General features: G+C 37.0%; 1 protein-coding gene across 4 annotated transcripts in view; it reads right to left on the reverse strand.

Annotated features, from left to right (window-relative positions):
• Positions 1-327: 327 nt before the first annotated feature.
• LOC135690290 (paired amphipathic helix protein Sin3a) overlaps positions 328-20,153 on the reverse strand; it is a 29,815-nt gene continuing 9,989 nt past the window's right edge. For 2 of the 4 annotated variants that reach the window (XM_089109722.1, XM_065207800.2), the window contains exons 15-35: positions 19,792-19,910; positions 19,087-19,211; positions 18,111-18,303; positions 16,900-16,921; positions 16,096-16,166; positions 14,705-14,791; positions 13,342-13,510; positions 12,777-12,872; positions 12,230-12,295; positions 11,948-12,084; positions 11,681-11,724; positions 11,462-11,496; positions 10,969-11,031; positions 10,523-10,706; positions 9,351-9,457; positions 8,362-8,544; positions 7,870-7,950; positions 5,982-6,076; positions 3,761-3,874; positions 2,604-2,757; positions 328-1,909 (exon numbers count right to left, since the gene is read on the reverse strand). In XM_089109722.1, coding sequence (XP_088965848.1) covers positions 1,691-1,909; positions 2,604-2,757; positions 3,761-3,874; positions 5,982-6,076; positions 7,870-7,950; positions 8,362-8,544; positions 9,351-9,457; positions 10,523-10,706; positions 10,969-11,031; positions 11,462-11,496; positions 11,681-11,724; positions 11,948-12,084; positions 12,230-12,295; positions 12,777-12,872; positions 13,342-13,510; positions 14,705-14,791; positions 16,096-16,166; positions 16,900-16,921; positions 18,111-18,303; positions 19,087-19,211; positions 19,792-19,910 — 2,364 coding nt within the window. In that variant the 3' untranslated portion in view covers positions 328-1,690. Of the gene's footprint in view, positions 1,910-2,603; positions 2,758-3,760; positions 3,875-5,981; positions 6,077-7,869; positions 7,951-8,361; positions 8,545-9,350; positions 9,458-10,522; positions 10,707-10,968; positions 11,032-11,461; positions 11,497-11,680; positions 11,725-11,947; positions 12,085-12,229; positions 12,296-12,776; positions 12,873-13,341; positions 13,511-14,704; positions 14,792-16,080; positions 16,167-16,899; positions 16,922-18,110; positions 18,304-19,086; positions 19,212-19,791; positions 19,911-20,153 lie in introns of all 4 variants that reach the window. The other 2 variants (XM_065207799.2, XM_065207798.2) reach the window with 1 other exon arrangement.

The raw sequence follows: 20,153 nt of genomic DNA on the forward strand, positions 1-20,153 counted from the left end.
GTCAGGTCAAGTATGGGAGTGCCCCCAGGTGAAGTATAAAGTTGCCCCCAGGTGAAGTATAAAGGTGCCCCCAGGTGAAGTATAAAGGTGCCCCCAGGTGAAGTTTAAAGGTGCCCCAGGTGAAGTATAAAGTTGCCCCCAGGTGAAGTATAAAGGTGCCCCCAGGTGAAGTATAAAGGTGCCCCCAGGTGAAGTTTAAAGGTGCCCCCAGGGTGTCCACTTGGCGCTGCCATTGTTTTCTCTGCTCTACTCCTTCCAACAAGTTTCGTTTTTCATATAATTTTCGGAAAATATTTCAAGATTTAGGACACAGAAACAAGGAAGCTGTTCTTTGTTTAAGAGTTGTATCTCATGATTACATAAATACAACTGGGAAATAAAAATACTGACGTAACTCAGGATGCCGGCAACAGAAGGGCAGCCCCGTATTTCAACTCTTCTACAACGTAAACAACAGTAAAAATTCGGAATATCCGGGTGTAAGGTTATATTATCGATTTACAAGAAAACAACCGAGACAAAATTGACGTCATCTGCTGCCTCTTTATAAAGAACAGCAAACGAGGCTATTATTTACATTGCCGAAACTTCTTGCTATAAAACATAGTCCTCAATCAAACGAAAATAAATAAGTGTGGCATGGACTGGCAATGAATGTACTGCCGGTCAGAAAATTTATTTAGATAGCTTCAAACTTCAGGCAGATACATACGGCAGATGACGTCAAGATTAAAGAGGCTTGCAACGGACATTAGGTTAGTATACATACAAAAGAGCCTGCGATACAAGTGGCCAGTTAATAGCAAATGTGGGCCTAAAACTAAGAGAAAGGGAAATACTAGTGTTTTCGGCATACAGATTTCTATCAGTGGTTGATGGGTATTTTGAAGGGTGGGGGAGAAAGGGGGGGGGGGGCAGAAAAAGTCCGCGTTAACAGTTGCCAGTTAATATCAATTGTGGGCAAAAACCTAACAGAAAGAAAAATACTGGTGTTATTGGCAAACAGTTTCATATCGATGGTTGACAGATATTTGGAGGAAAGGGGGGAGGGGATACAGAAAACAGTCCCAGCTACAAATGGCTTGTTAAGGTCGACAGTGGGCCTTGGAAAAATGGCCATCTCTCTACTTTTTTCTATTGTTTTTTTAGAAATTTTACACAAAGACACCCTTGTACTTTTAATAGCAACACATCCTTGGAGGAGGGTTACATAAAATACAATGTCTTGATAGAAGAAAGTGGGGTGGAGGGGGGGGGGGGGTTTGAGGGACACAAAATCAGTCCAATGAAGAAAACAGTAACCGGTAACTGTAAATGCAATTTATGGATGCCGTTATTGCACCACACGCACACAAACAGAAGCTGCCTCAAACATCTTGGCAACCCCGCCCTTGAACCCACAGCTAAAATAGATACTTGAAATCCTTTCTTAATATATGAACTTATTGCATTTAAATTAAACTTTTTTGTCCTCTCTACATTTTAATGATAAGCCAGCCTCCTATTCGTATTGACTTACCTATCTGCCTCCTTTCCATCATCAGATAAAATTTGCCAGAGAAAGGCCTGTGTATCAATACCACAACACGGAAGGAAAGCATGGTCCAGTCACATGTTATCTTTCTCACTACAATCTACAGTTCAACGCGAAAGGCACGTCACTCAATAGTCTCCATTTCAATACTTAACATCATTCCGAGGTATTATACTTCGCAGAGTATGAGGATAAAACAATGCCTCCCATTTGAAATGTCTTCTTCTGTGTGGTGCATGGCTTCAGACCTTCAGTCTTACCCATCAACCAATCATCACAGCTCTTTGACTGTTCACGTGACACGTTATCAGCCAACCAACGATCATGACTGGTTTTGAATTTCTGGTGTACTCTGCTATGGATCTTCGAGTGGAGCTGCAAAAAAATTATTAAATCATAACTAGGCCTGAAGCTTCAAAAGACGGAACTTGGGCGAGTTTATTCGATCAACTCCAAATTGCGAAGCAACGAATTACGGAAAACAAGATTTGTCACGCTACTCATGGAGAGGCTTACATTTTACACCGAGGCTAAAATGTTCAAATTGAGGCTGACATGATAGAAAGAAACTTTTTACCGGATTCTTCATACTTTTTACAAAAAAAACATAGTCTATCGAGGGAAATGATTTTTACAAAGAGGAGCAACGACTTGAAAGGTGGCAAACATAAATAGGGTTAATATAACGATCTAAAGTGGAATTATTTCTGTTGTTTTTTAGGTAAACATAGACAGAACCAAAATTTAGCGAAGCTAAAAATTAATTATGCAGCAAAGAATTGTTATGACTCTTTCAGACATTTTCTGGATCAGATAGGATGGCAATTTGAAGCGAAAAAGGATAACAAACTGCCCGACCAACTGTTCTTTGATCCTTAATTCGCCTATGACCTTTATTTGGCCTTTGGCCTATATTCGACCTATGACATGTAATTTGTCCTTTGACCTCTAATGAGTGGTGTTTTATTCTCATTGAAAAATAACTTTACATGTTTACATGTATTGCTGCTTTCTATTTCCCATGGTTTATAAGTTTTGAATATGAATTTTGAACAATCAGTTCACTCACCCTTACAGCTTTCGGCAGTGACTTTAATCTGTACATGAAATTTGCAGTACCAGCAATGTAAGTCATCTTGTATGAATTCACCTTGAATCGACACTCAAGACCTTCTTCGTTGATGACGTCATGAAAAACAACATCCCTTTGCTCGCCTTTCGGGCTGGAAACAAATGTGATCACATGATCAAGATGGATGCCAGGCCAGAGCAACTTGAAGAGGTTCTTCCCAAGTGGAGACGCGAATAAGGGTACATGGTTACATGGGGACAAAACATGGGCGCTTACAGGTATACACACTTTTTGCACAACTCAGCAACAAAATTTCAGAGCATGATTTAGAAATCCGAGCGTATTTCATAAATGCTCAATTACTTCCTAAGTTTTAGCATAAAAATATGGCCTACCCGTGCCAAATCCATTTTTTGATCATAGGCGATGATTTGAGTCAGAGAGGGACTTTTTTTAAAAAAAATAGGGGATTTACGTCATATACCCCTGGGCAAAATCAGAGCATATTATAGTTCCGTGAAGTATACGTTTATTAAGTTCAGCCATGTTAATAACAAATTACATGGCTTTTCTAGCCGCCCTCAACTCGCCTAAACAAGATAAAAAAACTCTGCAGACCCTATTCATAGACGCTAATCCAAAAAACTGGGGTTGTACTCCAATTGGTGCAACCCTAGTATCGTAAAACAATAGAGTTCAATTTGAAATAAAGTAAACACAGTAACGACAAGACTGGGGTCTCCGAAGAAACGGCTGCAATCCAAACAGAGGAGAAGGCTAAATTCTGTTCATTATTCGGTTGAGCCCTGACATATTGGGGATCTTACTTTGTTATGACTGTAGCGAGCCTGTTCACTCAGTTTTAATTCACATTCTCACATCCAACACAAGCATCCTTAACATTAACTCGATGCAGAGCAATTACTTTTCCGCTTCAACAAAAGAGGGATTTATTCAGACTTAGTTGAGGACTAGCATGCCCCAAATTTAGAACCAACGAGCAGTGGCGTCGGAGGAGGGGACACAAGCCACAAATTTTGGACACACTCCTTTTCTTGAAAGAACAGTCTTTATAGAACTTTTATAAGAGTAACCCTTTTTCTAAAAAAAATGCCGATAAAAGAATAACAGAAAAAGTCACACAAATCTCTGACCTTGTGTTACCACTGATTGTCTCGTCTGCAGAAGACCCTTTATCTTCATCATCACCTTCCAATTTCTTGGGATCTTCTCTCCTGAATGCTTTTGACTTGAGAAACCGACGATTCCTGCAATAGTTAATACGAAATATGAAACCGTAACGAAATTTACGACTGCATATCAATCTAAATCGATATAGAAATTGTAACAAAAATCGTAACAAAATTTGCGTCTAAATATCAATCTTAATCGTTATAGAAATCTTATCAGAAATCGTAACAAAAATCGTAACGAAATTTGCGATTGCCTACAAAAACTAATTGTGACAGAAATCGTAAAGTAACAATCTAAATCGTAAAGGAAGATGCAACTGCACGTAAAAATTCGTAATAGAAATCAACTGATTACATGAATAAGAGGAAATATAATATTTTTCTTTCTGAAGTTAGTTTTGTCTTACACTCCTTAGACGTCGAAAATGACCAAAGGTGAATAGAAGGATTTCTCAAATGAAAAAACCAAAGAAAGATGTGACATTAGGACAAAGATGAGGAAAGAAATTCTGATTGGTGGGAACATATATGTTTTTAGTTGGCCCTGCGAAGACTTTCATGAAATCTGTCAAAGTGTTGGGGGTTTTGAATCTCTCATTAAAGAACACCTTTTTGACCAGGGCAGCCACTACATTGAGGGGGAGCCAGGAGATTTTTTAGAATGTTTAATAAATGTTGTTGATGATAATTTTATTTGACTTGAACAACCAGTTTAAACAGCAAAGAAGAGTGGAAACATACCAAAGTTTGGCATTTTCGCTTTTCCACACTATTCTGTGGAAGTTTTGCAGTAAAAGAAATTTGCCTCACTGTATTTGTTGATTCACTGACTATTACATGATTATAAAATTTCTACAACTGTAATTTCTGTTTCTCTTTAAAAAATCAGGCTGTCCTGTTTCTAAAACCCGAAATTAATTTTCATAGGGAAAAATCATCGGTTCTTAGTTTCTCATATCGTCTTTGCTTGGCGTAACAATAAATTAACTGTTATCAGCAACTGCTAAATCCTTTGTGGCTTTGCGAAAAAACTCATCGAAAACATATTCTGTAAGTTCATCAAACAAAATGATACAATAAACAAGAAAAATAACACGCAAAAATGCATAAACAACAATTTGTTCAGACATTTTTAGACAGCGATTAGAAATTAAGAGCTATGAAATCACGTCTTTGGTTCCGTTTTGTTTTCCTGAACTTCGTAAGTAATTTACTTAGGCCAAAATCGCTTAACCACCGTTGTGTCTATAGCCTCTTCATAAAACCGAGACAAAGCATTAACAAGCTTTCATATTCTTAGTAAGATGAAAACAGACTTGATAATCTTGTTCTTAGGCATGGCTCCTTAACCTAAGGTGTCGCCTCTTAACCTCTTTATCTTGGGATGAGAACCTCTTTATCAACCGAAGGAGATTCTGGATTAAGGAGGCAGGGACAAAAATGAAAAGAGAATTATTCTAAACAAAGAGTTTCCGAGTAAGATGTGTCTAAGTTAAACATAACAATGACACTTTTAAGTAAGAAAAACAATTTTAAATCTAATTCCATTGAAGCAATATATCACAACCCAGTTCAACTATTATGTATGGAGGTTTTGTGGCTTCGGGAGGTGGCAATTATTGATCGTATTAAAACCTATCTTTTTTATTAAGCAATACGAAACTCTAAATGAGAAAATAATTTTTCGTGGGTTGAGATGTTCCTTCAAGTATAGGTTCATTGGGCTTTAACCTGATCAGGGTTTTCATTAATTTTTAAGGCGTCTATAGGTTTGCTTAAAAGTTTGCGCAGTCTAAAGTGAGGGTGAAATTAGGCGGTGAAGGTTTGGTGAGTAAGTAGTGAACTTTCGCTGGTTGCCGGCTCCTAATGAAACCTCTGCCCGATCCCATTCTTCCTTTTTCAAGATACGTTTTGGGTCGGCTAAAGGGGGAGGGGGGTGTAGGAGGTCAAGGAGGGCCTAAAAACAATATTGCTTAAGTCGAATCGACATAAGCTCGAAACCGGTTGTGTGGAACTATAAAGCTTGTCCCGATTGTTTCTAGACCTAGGTTTGACGTATCGGACTTTTCTGTAAGTCGAATATCGGCTGCGACAAGGACTTGATGCTAGTCACGACTTATTCGACCACCTAGTATAAAACCTTGCAAGCAAAGGAATAATCGAAAAAGATAGGCCTTTTTACCTGCACAGATAAATTGGCTTCTTGTAAAGATGATCTTGAACTTCAACAGAGACTTCTTTGCTGCCAACGAATTTCTCTACGTATTCAGACCATTTCTAGAGATAAAAGAATTCATTTGAGATATATACTCAAAGGTGAGTACTATTTACAGTGAGTTGTTTATTATCATAAATAGTATCAACGAACCTTAAATAATACTTAAAGTTTACTGGAAGGTCATAAATTGCTCAATATCTTACAGACAGGGCTGTGCAAGCTTCAATGTGTAAACAGGACGGTTCGAAGTTGCAACTCCAAGTTAAATGCAATTTTGAACCGTCTTTCTCTTTGCACCAAAGCATATGTATCGTTTTACGATTAGCCTTACAGTAATCAAAAAGGAAAACTAATAAACAAATAGTTAATAGATAATACTTAAAAAATATTAAATAAAAAGTAAAGAGCAAGCAATATTGAAAATGTATGTATATAAGAGTTCAGAGATTTTTATATACTGGTATGAGACGGGACAATTCTTAGAGTTCAGATTTGAGGACAACAATCAAAGAGGTCATTTCACAAAAGAAATCGTGGAGGCTGGCCCCAAGATATGCATGAAATACCGCATAAATTCCAATAAGTAGCAAGAAAGAGGGGTTATCTAAAACTTGATGAGGGGCTTAGTCAAGGTGTTAATTCGAGAGAAGGGCTAATTCGAGAGGGGGGAGAGGCTAATTCGAGAGAGGGGTTAATTCAAGAGGGGGCTTATTCAAGACGGGGCTTATTCAAGAAGGGGGCTTATTCAAAAGGGGAGCTTACTCAAAACATGAACAACTTTATGTGAGGTTAATTTGACGTATTAAAAACGCAGCATATAGATCTCTTAATTAATGTTTCTACGTTGTACAACTGAACTGACACGCTGTACACAGTTCTCTCATTTTTTTGCTGCCTAAATCATGGCCTTAAATTACGGTTCATGCGCCAACATCGCTTTATTCATAGTCATAAATATTTTAACCAAGAACAGCTATGTGGAAGATATTTACAAACACTGTGGCCTAACTCATTCTCTAGTTTTCACCTAAGTGATGGCCTAAAACTGATAACGTGGTTAGCGTTGATTGTAACAAAAAGACTGAGGCATAACAACATCGTTGCATATACTTCAAATATCAAAATATTTTGAAACTGTAGAAGCTGCAATTGGGCAAGTTCTTATCAGTTTGTAAGTAACATTGTAAATTTTCAAAATAAAACTTGATAAGAACGAGTAGTTGCGAAATTCAGATAAGTTTATGTTTTGAGTACAGATTGTAATGGTATCAGACATGAAACAGTGTTAATAAAAAGAAACAAACAAATGATAAAATCAAGCATTGCGCCATGCAAAATTTGTTACGCTTTGAGTATATTTTAGGCAATGAAGGTGTTCAACTTTTGGCGTGTCTTGCTTCATAACAGACTGGAAATTATCCCGTTATCTAATAGACTTGTTACTAAAAATTTTTTATGTTTAGAGAAGATATAATAAAAAAAACCGATAAGGCCTGGCATATCAAAACTTCATATATAGATGTTTTCTGCCTCTTTGTAAAGTAATATATTCACTAAACAAAGCCTCATTTTGACTGTTAAAAAACTTTAATGTATCTGCAAATCATGACTAAGGAATTGGCTAGACCAGGAGGCCACAACCCTCATCAGGAGGCCACCGACCTCGTCAGGAGGCCACAGCCCTCATCAGAAGGCCACAACCCTCGTCAGAAGGCCACAGCCCGCATCGGAAGGACACAGCCTTCATCGGAAGGCTACAACCCTCATCAGAAGGCCACAACCCGAGGGCCAACGAGCATACTGTTGCTCGTTGGCCCTCGGACGAATATAATTTGGTTATAATAGACCCAACCTCGTCTTGAACATCCTCGGATTGGTAATCTTCGCTGGGAAGCAGTTCGATGTTCAGCGTGCAGATAGAACGATCCTTGTGCTGTAGAACAAAGAGTTATATTGTATAGTTGAATGGGAATGTCTACTGGAAAAATATTTGGAAGTTAACGAACAAACAGCGTTCTTAAAAGAAGTCTGTTCCCTCCGTGATTGGCTAACTCTAACCTGAAAGCCTCGCCTTAAAAGAGGGTCTTACTCTGCCTTTTAGCATCCGACGTTAGTTATTGTGGGTGAAGACGACAATCGAAACTAACATTTAACACTAAAACAAAATTCACAGCAACTCGCTCGTGGAGAGTGGGCTATTGTGGTTCTTCATTCTGATTGGTTATTTGTGATTAAACTAACAATGCATGAAAATCGTGGCCATGAAAAGAGATTCTGAGAACAATGGGGAACATACTGCCTTTTATGGACACATTTGATTAAAATGAACCAATCAGAAACTCACAAACACAACTTTGAAGCAGTTTTCATCACTCAATATGTTTTCTGTTTTCTTCTGGTAGGTCTGCTCCTGCACAGCTCTCGCAGTAACAGTTGCTGATGGGCCGCCCGTAGCGTCGCTCAGTTTTTCACCTTTGAACATCTCGGTGACTTGAAGGGAGGTTTCGTCTGTTATAAGGTTCTGAAGCTGTGTAATAGGACGATATTCTTATTACTATACAATATTTTACAGTCAACACCAATATCTCTTATTCTTATTAATATACAACTCTAATATTTAACAGAGAATGAATAATATCAAAACCCAAACTTATCTGTATTAGATGAATTTACAGTTTATAATATTGTATTCTGAAGCTGTATAATAGCCAATGATTTTAGTATTAAAGAACGTCAATATTTTACAGTCAATTAAATAATATCAAAGCCCAAACTAATCTGCATTAGATGAATTTACAGTATATAATATTGTATTCTGAAGCTGTACAATAGCCAATGTTTTTAGTATTATACAACGTCAATATTATACAGTCAATTAAATAATATCAAAGCCCAAACTAATCTGTATTGAATAAATTGATAGTATATAATATTGTAAAATATTAAGCTGTATATCATCTCATTTTCAAGGAGAATTGTTACACTACATTTTATTTCATTATATTTCATAATAACTTATTAAATAATATTATATTGTATTTCTTTTTACATAATATTATACTCTGTAATGTCATGTTATGTTCTATTCCTTTCTACTATTAAAATATAATTACACTTTATATTTTTTCGTTTGATGTTATATACACTGACGAAAAGCTTTCGTAGTTTTCAAAATGTTTGCTTTCTTTAAAATCATGTTTAGCTTTTCTACAAAAATTGCTTACGTTTCATGAAATAATACCGCATTTTATTACACTACATTGTATTAAATATTTCTCTTTATTATAAGGCAATATTTCAGCTTGATAATTAACAAAGTATCAGATGACAAACCTGTCTGACAATATTCTGGATCAGCCTGTCCATCGTGAATGCAATGTAAGCACTGACTCCAAACATCTCTCGAAGAGTATCTTCAAAATTGCTTGCGTCCATGTTTCCTAGAGGGAATTTCAAATTGAATACAATCTTTCAAAAAATAACACATTTTCTAAGAACAGAGAAGCTCAAATCGCTAAAAGAATAAAAAAATGTAAGGACACGCCCAGTCTCAAAAGAAAAAAGATGTGTTTTGAAAATTTTCTCTCATTTAATAAAACAGACTCGATTGAATCAGCTAAATAATCGTGCTCCTAAATTGCCATGCAAAACAGTTATTTAGTGGTCTTAGAAACAGTTTTGTCGCAAAAAGTAAAAAATCGACGTTCAAATATGAACAACATTGAAGAAACTTGAGTTCAAACTATCCACAAATAAAGATGTCGAGCCCCAGCAAAGATTATCTGGCTCTAATTGAAGAAGGATGTAGAGCGTAAGCAACTGGTTAAATTCCCTTCGAGATCTGGAAGTCTTCTGCAATTGGTAGTAATAAGAAATAATTGACAATGAGCTTGGGTTCCAAACAATTGAAAAGTTCAAAAATAGCACAGCAAAGCAGAAACATAGCACAATAACGTTCTTTTTATCCGACATCCCTTCAGAGTATAAAAGTCAGGTAATGATCAGATGGGGCCTATTTATCAGACGGGAACCTAATTATAAGAAGGGGGCCTAACTATCAAATGCAGGTGAAATTATCAGATATGGGCCTAATTATTTGATGGGGACCTAAATATCAGACGGGGACGTAATTATCAGATGGGGGCCTAACTATCAAATGCAGGTGAAATTATCAGATATGGGCCTAATTATTTGATGGGGACCTAAATATCAGACGGGGACGTAATTATCAGATGGGGGCCTAATTCAATAACTTCAGCCTGTAGATTTTTGATCCACCAGCTTTTGGTAAAAAGTTATTTACATAGAGCCTTTCTTTGGCAAGTTTAACTGATTAAAAGAGTTTGTCGACATTGGCCTACGTCGAACTAAATGTAGGCCCAAGTTTTTCTATATGTAAGTTCAACTCATTAGACTTATGTGTTTATCGAATATATCCCTTTAGTTTTTGAAAGTCCTGCATAATAACAATTAACGAAAGGAATGTCGACAAATTTTCAACGCACCATCCAGAAGATTCCTAACCATCTCAAGGAATACTGGGAAATATTCCTCCACATCAGTTGTGGTTGCCTGCTTGAGGCGCAGTGCCACTGCTGTACCCTCTCTTCGGTGCATCTTATCTCTAGCCTCGTCTTCAGCTATCTTCATTGCGAGCTCGTACATTGTTAGAAGACGCTCACATAACATCTATTGGACGAAAAGGGATGCATGAAAGGTCATTAAATTCCTTCAGTATAAAATTCTGTTAAATTCCGTTTTGAAATTTGATTCGAGTTCAGAGTAAATCCATCAAAGATAAGGTTACTTAATTTCATAAACAGAATTAGTTCGAGCAAAGGGATTAAGAGCAACCTCGTTTAAAGAACCCTCGAAAAACGGCCACTCGTTTAACATTTTCAAACAATAGTGAATCAAACAATAAATCATAACACAAAGTATTTCAGCTCACCTGGTGAAGTCTGAAGAAAACATACCAAGTATTGTTGACATAGAACAGGTTATAAAGATCATCCTGCAAAAAATGACAGAAAGTTAAACCACATATATTTCACCAACTCAAATATCCACAACAATAAACGAATAACGAATATATGATGCGGTGACTCAAATGTCCATTAACTTAAATAATTTTTTCATTCCTTTAAGCATTATCCCGTATCAATCCAAGTTTCATTAACTCGAACTACTTCTGCATTCCCTTGAACTTCCACAAGTACGTTAAAGCCTCCAGTAGCTCGAACTTTCGTTAAATCCAACTTCTTTGCTTTCCCCTTGAACTTTCTCTAATACTTCCTTGTAAAACCCTTCTCTATTACTCGAGCATTAGTCAACAAAGAACATGCTCATCGTTTCCCAAGAGATTCGAGTTATCGGAACCATGCTGGAGTGCAAATTTCATTTTCCACTTCGAATGAAAAGAAGATAATATTTAAGCAACATACCGTGTCACCAGTGGCAGAAAAGCTTTCTGGTTTGACTAAAAAACAAAACGAAATACGAATTTTAGATTCATTTTTTTTAAATCAATTGTTATAAGAGAAATTCGTAGCATAACCACAAGGCTCGGAGGAAGAAACGAAACCACATGAAATGGAATCCCACCATCCCTAACTCCTAATAATTTAATTTCCGATAATTTAAAACGTGCTAACAGAACACACCTTCTTGGTCCTTTGAACTCTCTTCATCATCACTCAGGTCAGTTCTAAAATAGATGATAAAATCTAAATTGGTATAGACAGAAAAAGTTACTTTGCTGCATGGAAAAATGAAATATTTGAATCACCAGGAATTCACTCAAGCAATGTCAAAAAATAAATGGAACTATGTCAGTTGACATAGCAACGGCTATCACGATCCCTTGTCAACTGATTCACAAACATATTTGCTATAAAATGTATCACTTGGATTAAGTCAAATGGACAAACCTTGGTGCAAAAAACAGATCTGGCACAAACTGGTACAACAAATGTTTGATCTTTGTTTTGTCATCCGGATGGATCGCTGTTTGTCTCTTCATGTGGTGAATTATCAAACTAGCGGCGTCATCCAAGATTGATTTGTCCTGGAAAGATCAACCAAAGATAGAGTCAATAAAAAATGGGAAAACTTTACTACAGAAAACTTTTGTTGAAACAATGTTTGATAAAACCGTTAAACAATATGAGTAGAGTTAGGTTTCAAATAAATTGTGTTTTGTAAATTAATACCTTGTAAGTGTAGGTCAAATGTGGCCCAGAAACTTCGGCATTGCCATCCTCTGCCTGATCTGTCCGCTACAGTTGAGGTAGAAATAATTATTAATAAGGAATTGAAGGTAAAATGAATGATAGTTTGAAGTGTGTACTAAATAAATGATCATGATTGATAGTGATAGCGACGATTGTTAATGATGATTAATGCTTTAATGATCGATTGATCGATTGAATGATTGGTGATAGAGATGAGCATGAAGAGGCCTATGACGATCGACGGTTATCAATGGTGATTGTTGTTGAATGATGATGATGGCGATTAATTGATTGCTGATCACAGTCAGGATCACGATGACTGTTGATGCTATGATTTGCGAAAGTGATTGAGTGATTGATAATATGGATTGAATGATTTATGGTAATGGTAATGATAAGGATCAGATCATGTCAATGATTGATGATGATCAAAATCAGAATTATTGACGATGGCTGATTAAAATGGATAATGATGTGCATACAGCTGATATAGAGTCGCAAAGTAAACTATGTGTATTGACAATACCTCTTCGAAGAGCTGCTCAATCTCGTGTATCAAGCTTTTTGACCTCATTGCTTTGTAATCCGTTTGTTTGAAGTTGATGCCTTGATGATCCAAGGACTGAAATCAATGATAAATCACTTATCGATAAAAAAGTTATGCCAAAGAAAATTAGAAAAGAAAACTGACAATGGGAAAGTAAACATACAAAACAGGCCCTTTCTATGGCGAATCTCGTGTGCTACAAGATGCCTTTTCTTTTTCTCTTTTCTGAAACGGAACAACGTATCCACTGGCTGTCTCAATAATAAGGTGTTGCGTGTAAAGGAAGCTGAACGCGCTAGTCACTCTCCTCTGAAAAATCCCACAAAGCCTCACGCGAATCACGCTAACCCTTATCAATACCTAGCTTAGAAAATAAAGAAATTCAATGTCTATTCGCCATTACAAAGTTAAATTTTATCATCAAAGTTTGATGAAAGGGTTTTCTATGGTTCTGAACATCGGATGAGACAAAACAACAACAAAATAAAATGGTTCCATCTTTGGCGCTTTAAAGGGTTAAAAGGTCAAGATAACACCATCTTACCTTTAAATAATATTTCTCATTTTGCTCTCTCCAAATCTTATTGAACTGTTTCTGAGCCTCCTTCCACTCTTCATCTTTGGCCTTTAACCTTTTGAGCACCAATGGGACAGCTACATGTGGTGTTTTCTTCAAACCATCTATGATTTCTGCTGATTTGTCACCATAAATTCTAAATGAGAAAGGAAAAGATTTAGCAACAGACAGTAACTACAATGATAATAATAATATATAATAAATAATTTGTTTAAAGTTGGCGTACTAAATGAACGTCTAATAGCTATAAAGAAGCTAATTAAGGCCAACTATCTATAAAGAATTAGTATTAAATAAATATATGATACAATATTAAAAATGTTTATGCAACGACTGATATGGTATAGCGTTAAAATGTTTATGCAACGTTACAATATTAAACATGTTTATGGTATAATTCTCTAAATAAAACCTAACCCAGCAATATTATACACAATCTACAGTCGCATTCTATAGGGTGTGCTCTTAATACTTTTTTAAATGTTGCCAATGATTGAAGTCAAGTAACTGTTGACTTTGAGAGCTACTGTGGAAACAAGACAGAGCAGAGTCACAGCTAAATGCTTCGAAGAAGAAAGTTTGAGAGTATGTTTATCGTCAATTAAGCTGGCAAAGATTCACCCAATTAGGATACAGGATTAGGATAGATGTCACGATACCTAAAATCAATACATGCGAGAAAAAGTCTGTTGCTAATAAAAATCAAAGGTCAAATAGGACAAAAGGTCAAATTCGCTCAAAGATCAAAGGTTAATTTGGCCAAAGGTCAAAATGACTAGGGACAAGAATGGTAATTTACGTTGTACTCATTTCAGCACAGCATTAATAAATTTAAGAATAATTTATAATTTTGTCAATTTCAAACGTTTTTCTATGAAAATGAAAATTTATAGGTCCAATATATATAGATCGTTCAAGAATCCAAAGCTAGGTCTAACTTTTGTCCCAGAGTAAAACTTCAGACATATCTAAGAATACATAAATACAAGGTAAGTATTGTTTTGTAGGAAAGTGGAATACTTCCAATAAAGCTATCAGAATCTGAAAAAAACTAAAAATTATCATTTGCTCCAGTTTTATTCCAGTTTAACTAAATCTTGTTTTGCTCAATCTTAGAACTTCATCTTAAACAAATTTTGGCGTTACATATCGAGCTGTTTTGTGCTTGATTTCTTCAAGATTTTCACGACCAGGCTGGGACCCCAGAAGAACACCAGGGGATTCAGATTGTTGTTACGCTACTCTGTCCTGAGGTTTCCATTCTCAGATACCCCTCCCCCAACTCAAAATCAGTTTATACAACAAATAAGCGGCCTATGCACGCTGTTACCTGTAAATGGCCTTTTTGCAGATAACCTCTGAACTGCCACCAAGAGAACTATCCAATCGGTAGCGCTGTTGATCTTCATATGACATTCTGAATGGAGGAATCAAAGGCCAAAGATCAATGTAATTTTACGTAGAAGATGGCAAAGGTCGAAGGTCATTTTCACTCATGAAAATTCATGATCATGTTTGATTAACATCAAATTTTATAATATTGTGATTTTGGAATAAAAATGACATAAACTTAAAATCGTGAAATATTTTTATGTGCCGCAGTAGCGGAGTGGTTAAGGGGCTCTACTGCCCTTCCAGCACTCCAGGTTCGATCCCGGCTCGCGGATGGCCCCCAGTTCACTCAGCTGAAAATGAGTACCTAGTTCAAACATACTAGGGAGGTAAAAGCGGCGTGGAAAGGAACTGGCCACCCTACCACACAATGCTGTGGCCCAGGACGATGCGCCCCTAACAGCGCATTCCCCAACGTTCCATATCGAATACGGGACTAAAAAAATGTTTTCATGGGCTTCATATTTTTTAAAATTCCTGCTAGAAATTTTGGCTTAGAGCTAAGATGCGGTGAATACAGAAAACAGTGTATTATAATAGTTAATAAAATGCATTTAAACATGAATACTACAAGTAAATTGGGTTCGTAATATCCTGCAGAGATATGGCTTTGCAGAGAGAAAGATTAAGTTGGTTATAATGTACAACAAATAGACGATTTATTGATTCTAATCAGCATGCAAAAGCGATCACAAGTAATCACCTATGGTGGTAGTCATCTTTCAAAATGTAAGTTTCAGAAGTGGAGGGGGTTCAAGTAGGTTACATGCTAACAACAGGGGGGAGAAGCGATTCATCAAAAGCAAGCGTCTGTGCTTCTTGGAAAGCTTCTTCGATAGCAATGGCTTATCAAAGCCCTTGATCAGTGGATAATTTGAGCAAAGATAGGCTACAAAATCATATTCAGAAAGATAAAACTCTACTCTCAGGAACCTCGACAGCCGTAAGTAAAACACATTGCACACGCTCGAAACAGAAATAATTTAATGAGCAAAACTGGATGAAACCACGCAAGTTTCAATCAAGGCTTGATATATTTGCATGGACTCTTTAAATAAAACCTGGACCGTTCAATAAAATCGAGATCAATCGTTAACACAGAAGCAAATGTTGATTCAAGGTCACTGTTTGGGGAACAAAATTGCATGAAATATTTCTGGACCAAAAAGAAAATGAATTGAATCGTAAACGAGTTGAATCTGGATTTGATTGAATTGAATTTATACCTGTGACAATGACGTTGTGGTAATAGACAGTGCCGTTAAATAATGCCTCGTTAAAAACATACCTATCTCTATGTCAAAAAGTTCATACCTTAGACTGCCATACCTGAAAAGCTTCTTGTGGATTGCCTCTAGTGACTTGATGGCAGCGAGATTCGTCTCAATAACTATATCAAGCTGGAAAGAACAAGATAGGATGGGTCATAGCAATTTATAGTGGCTGGTATAAGTATCGGGGGGGGGGCAATTCCGGTAAAGAGGTGGGAGACTAGCAGCTCTTTTTGTGGTCTTCTGCATATGGCTTGAGGTCTCTAAATAGAGCACTCTGGCGACAAGGCTGAACAATTCCAGTAAAAATTTGGTCATCCGGCGGTTACCCTGTGTAACGATAAGCGATTCCCTGCAGATAAAACAGGTCGTTCCAGGTGGGCGGGAGACCGAATTGTCCACCCTTGGGAGTACGTCAGGGCTTAGAAGGAGGAGGAAGGTAGACCCTCTGACAGCTGTTCGGGGCCTGGGGATTGATGACGTAATTAGGATTTTGCTAGCAAGATGACAGGAAAGGAAATATGTCAAATATTTTGTGGTAAATATTTTTAGAAAACAAGAAATGAATCGTACTCCAACTTTCCAGGACATATTCAGGTAGAACCTGGTGGTCCTGGTCCACAGGCCTATTGACATGAATGGGGATGCATAAATTGTCAGCTTATTGTCGTGTTCAGATTGAAAAGAATACAAACCACCTCTCGGGACTAAACACGTTGATTGACTGGGTGAAGGAATTTAGGTTGGGAGGTGATTTTAGAGAATGGAGAATTGTGAATTTGAAGAAACTTGAAGAGGAGCTGGGAGAAATTTTGCGACCTTATAAGAAGTACACTCGAACAAAACAGCTTTGTTGACAAACCTCAAACCTCTCATCTTCACATCTACAAAGAAAAACAAATATTATAGCTACCTCCCAATTTATTCCTTAATTCTATTTCGATCAAGTATAAATAAGATTATTATCAGGGGGTCACACAAATGAAGGAAACTGTGAAAAATAGGATAACAGTTATTATGTAAAATGGTCAATAAGATTATGAAAGGAATTACCATGCAAAATATTTTTATTAAACGTTTAGTCTAGTTATATGTTTGTCGGATATCAAAACAGTAAATCAAACAGCAGGTCGGATTTTCCGAGCAGGAAAACAATCGAAACATTTGTTTGTTAAACAGCGCTTCATCCACATAGTTACTCTTTCAGAAAGCTACCGAATCAAACACTTAGTGTCTAAACCATTTGTTTGTCAAACACCGATTCACATACCAAGTTATTCATTCGGGAGGTTATTGAATCAACCAGTACGTTTTTCAAACAGCTCGCTGTTTAAGTATGTAAACTATTAAACTATTTGTTTGGCAAACAGTGAGTAGTCCTTGTAGTCATTCTAACAGAAAGTAGGTGAACCAAACGTTTTTTCAAACGGTAACTAGTTTAAGAATACATAATGACAAACTATTTGTATAGAAAACAGCAAGCAAGCTTTTCCATAAGAAAGATAGGCAACGAAACAGTATGTTTTTCAAACTTTAAATTGTTTAAGAACACAAATTGAAAAACCATTTGCATAGCAAACAGGTAGAAAGCAATTCTTTTTAAAAAGTTAGTTAACTAGACAGTACGTTTTTCAAACGACCAATTGTTTAGGAATGCAAACAGTCAAACCATTTGTATAACAAACAGCGTGTAAGAAATTTCATAAGAAAGATAGTGAACTAAACCGTACGATTTCAAACTGTTTATAAATGAAAATAGTTAGACTATCAGTGTAGCAAACAGCGAGTTAGAATTTGTATCAGATAGTTTGTGAACCAAACGTTTCTTTTGTCAAACGGTAACTTGTTTACACTAGTAAACTGTTTAAACGTTTGTATAGAAAATAAGACAGCATTTCCATTACAAGTTATATAGTGAACTAAACATTCTTTTCATCAAACGGTAACCTGTTTATGTTAGCAAACAGTCGAACCGTAGACGAGAAATTAAAAACCACAATACGTTCAAAAGACCAGTGGAATTGCAGTAAACCATATACAATGTTTAATATGCGAACCAAAACACGGTCTTACTTGTAAATATACTCCTCATATTGCGTCTTCCTTGTGCCTGGAAACTGGGTGTCTTCTGACCAAGAAGGCAATGAGACCCAAACGTCGTTCAAGACTTCCCTGCATAATTGGCTTCTGCCTGTGCACTTAGGTTGGTTGTAACTCTGGGGCAGAGCTCTGTAACTTGCCCCGCTGCGTTTGCAAGTGGCATAATCTTCAATGGAATCAAATTAATCTGGTTTAGAATCCAACCAAGATAAGATGGTTAGCCAGGTACATCAAAGTTCGATACAGAAGAAACTTAAACAGCAATTTACAAATGTTTAACTCGTTTTACTGTTAAGAACGTTAAAAAATGGAAATCTAACAGGGCCCTATATAGTGCATAGAAAAGGGGGCAGCTCCTATTGCTTTGCCAGAGTTGGGCATTTGGAGTCACTGACAGGTTGTTGTAGAGGGTTGTTGTGGGGTGTAGTGGGGCTTAAGAGAAGTGTAAAGGGAGTGTAGTGGGGTTAAAAAGACTTGTAGTTTAGAGATACAGAACAATAGTAAAGGGCATAGGGAAGTTTTGGTTGGGGTGCAGTGGGGGTGAAGAGAGGCTGTGATGGGGTGTAGTTGAGGGGTTGTTGAGGGGTTGTAGTGGGGTGAAGTGGGTGTAAAAGAGGTTGTAGCTTAGGGATGTAGAAAGTAGCAAAAGGAGCCTACAGAAATTTTGGTTGAGGTAAAGGGGAGCTCTGGCTTGGGGTATAGTTGAGGGTGTAGTGGAAGTGCAGTAGGGTAACAAGGGATTGTAGTTTAGGGATAAAGGAAGATAGTGAAAGAAGCATAGAGAAAAGTGCTATTCGGGTATAATGGCGGTGTAGAGGAGTTTTGATGGGGATGTGGTGCGGGTAATTGAGGGGTCTAGTTTAGGGTTGTAGAAAATGATTTGGCTGTTGGCTTAAGGGGTCATCGTAGAGGTATCAAAGGGTTGTGTAAACAAAAACAGAACAAGTACCTAGTTCCAGATGGGCCAATTCTCCACCGGTTCCTCTGTCTTTGAATCCGGACATCGGTTCCATTGGCTGATTCTCTTTGTAGCCAAGAAAAGTTTTGAACCAAGTAAAAAGGTCCGGAAATTTCCTGCAAGAATGAATTTAGTTCATTTTTTGACAAGAAAATGTGAAATGAATCTATGTTTACAGAAGAGACAAAAGCAATTTACAGTAATGTAAAGATTCTTCAGGGTTTGTCTTAAACTTCGAGAAACATCCATGGTGAAATTTGAAAGGAGGTTATATCCCTCAGAAAGAGGATAGTGCTCGTATCAATAATTATCCTAACAAATTTGTGACAAATGACCCTAATAGGGAAGTTCAAAGACACAATGTCCCAACGAACTGCAGTGGTCACCTTGAGTTCCATTGGCTGGATTAATCGACAACGAAGAGCTAGTTCTGAGCGTTAACCAATTAAAAACATTCTGCAGATAATTTGTTAACGAAAGCGATCATCTGTCGGGATATCATGCTTTAAGAAACAAAAATTTAAAAATCTTTATGTCTTTCGTTCGAAAATTCTGTTTATTTTGTAGACAAACAAAGCCCATTAATGGAAGAGACAAACCCCCTTTTCTTGTCACCAAACATCGTGTTTAATACAGAAATAATGTGTTCAATTACGGGGGATAGGTCTGAAAATTATGAAAAACAAGCATACGTACCCAAGGAAGTTAGTCATGAGCTGAACAAGCTCTAGCCTCGAAACCACTTCCTGGTTGAACAATGCGAGGCAGCGAAGGAAATTCTCATACACCTCCTGACTCTTCAAGGCCTTGCGTACCTATGGCAACAAAGCGCTATAACTTGAAAACGAGACAAGGACTTGACAGACAGAATGAGACAGAAAACGTCACGATATCTTAATTCATTTGCGTTCTCCTTTAACGTAGACGCGTAGATGGAAATAGTTACTTTATTTATCTGAATAGCGGTATCGTGTAACCAGAGCCTTGCAGTCTTCATTCTCGATGACATTTAATTCGGGCCTAAAGGTTACGTCAGCTAAATCTCTACCTAAATCAAA

The sequence above is a fragment of the Rhopilema esculentum genome, chromosome 1 (genome assembly GCF_057945365.1).
Source record: "Rhopilema esculentum isolate cy_ngs chromosome 1, ASM5794536v1, whole genome shotgun sequence".
Lineage (NCBI taxonomy): Eukaryota > Metazoa > Cnidaria > Scyphozoa > Rhizostomeae > Rhizostomatidae > Rhopilema > Rhopilema esculentum.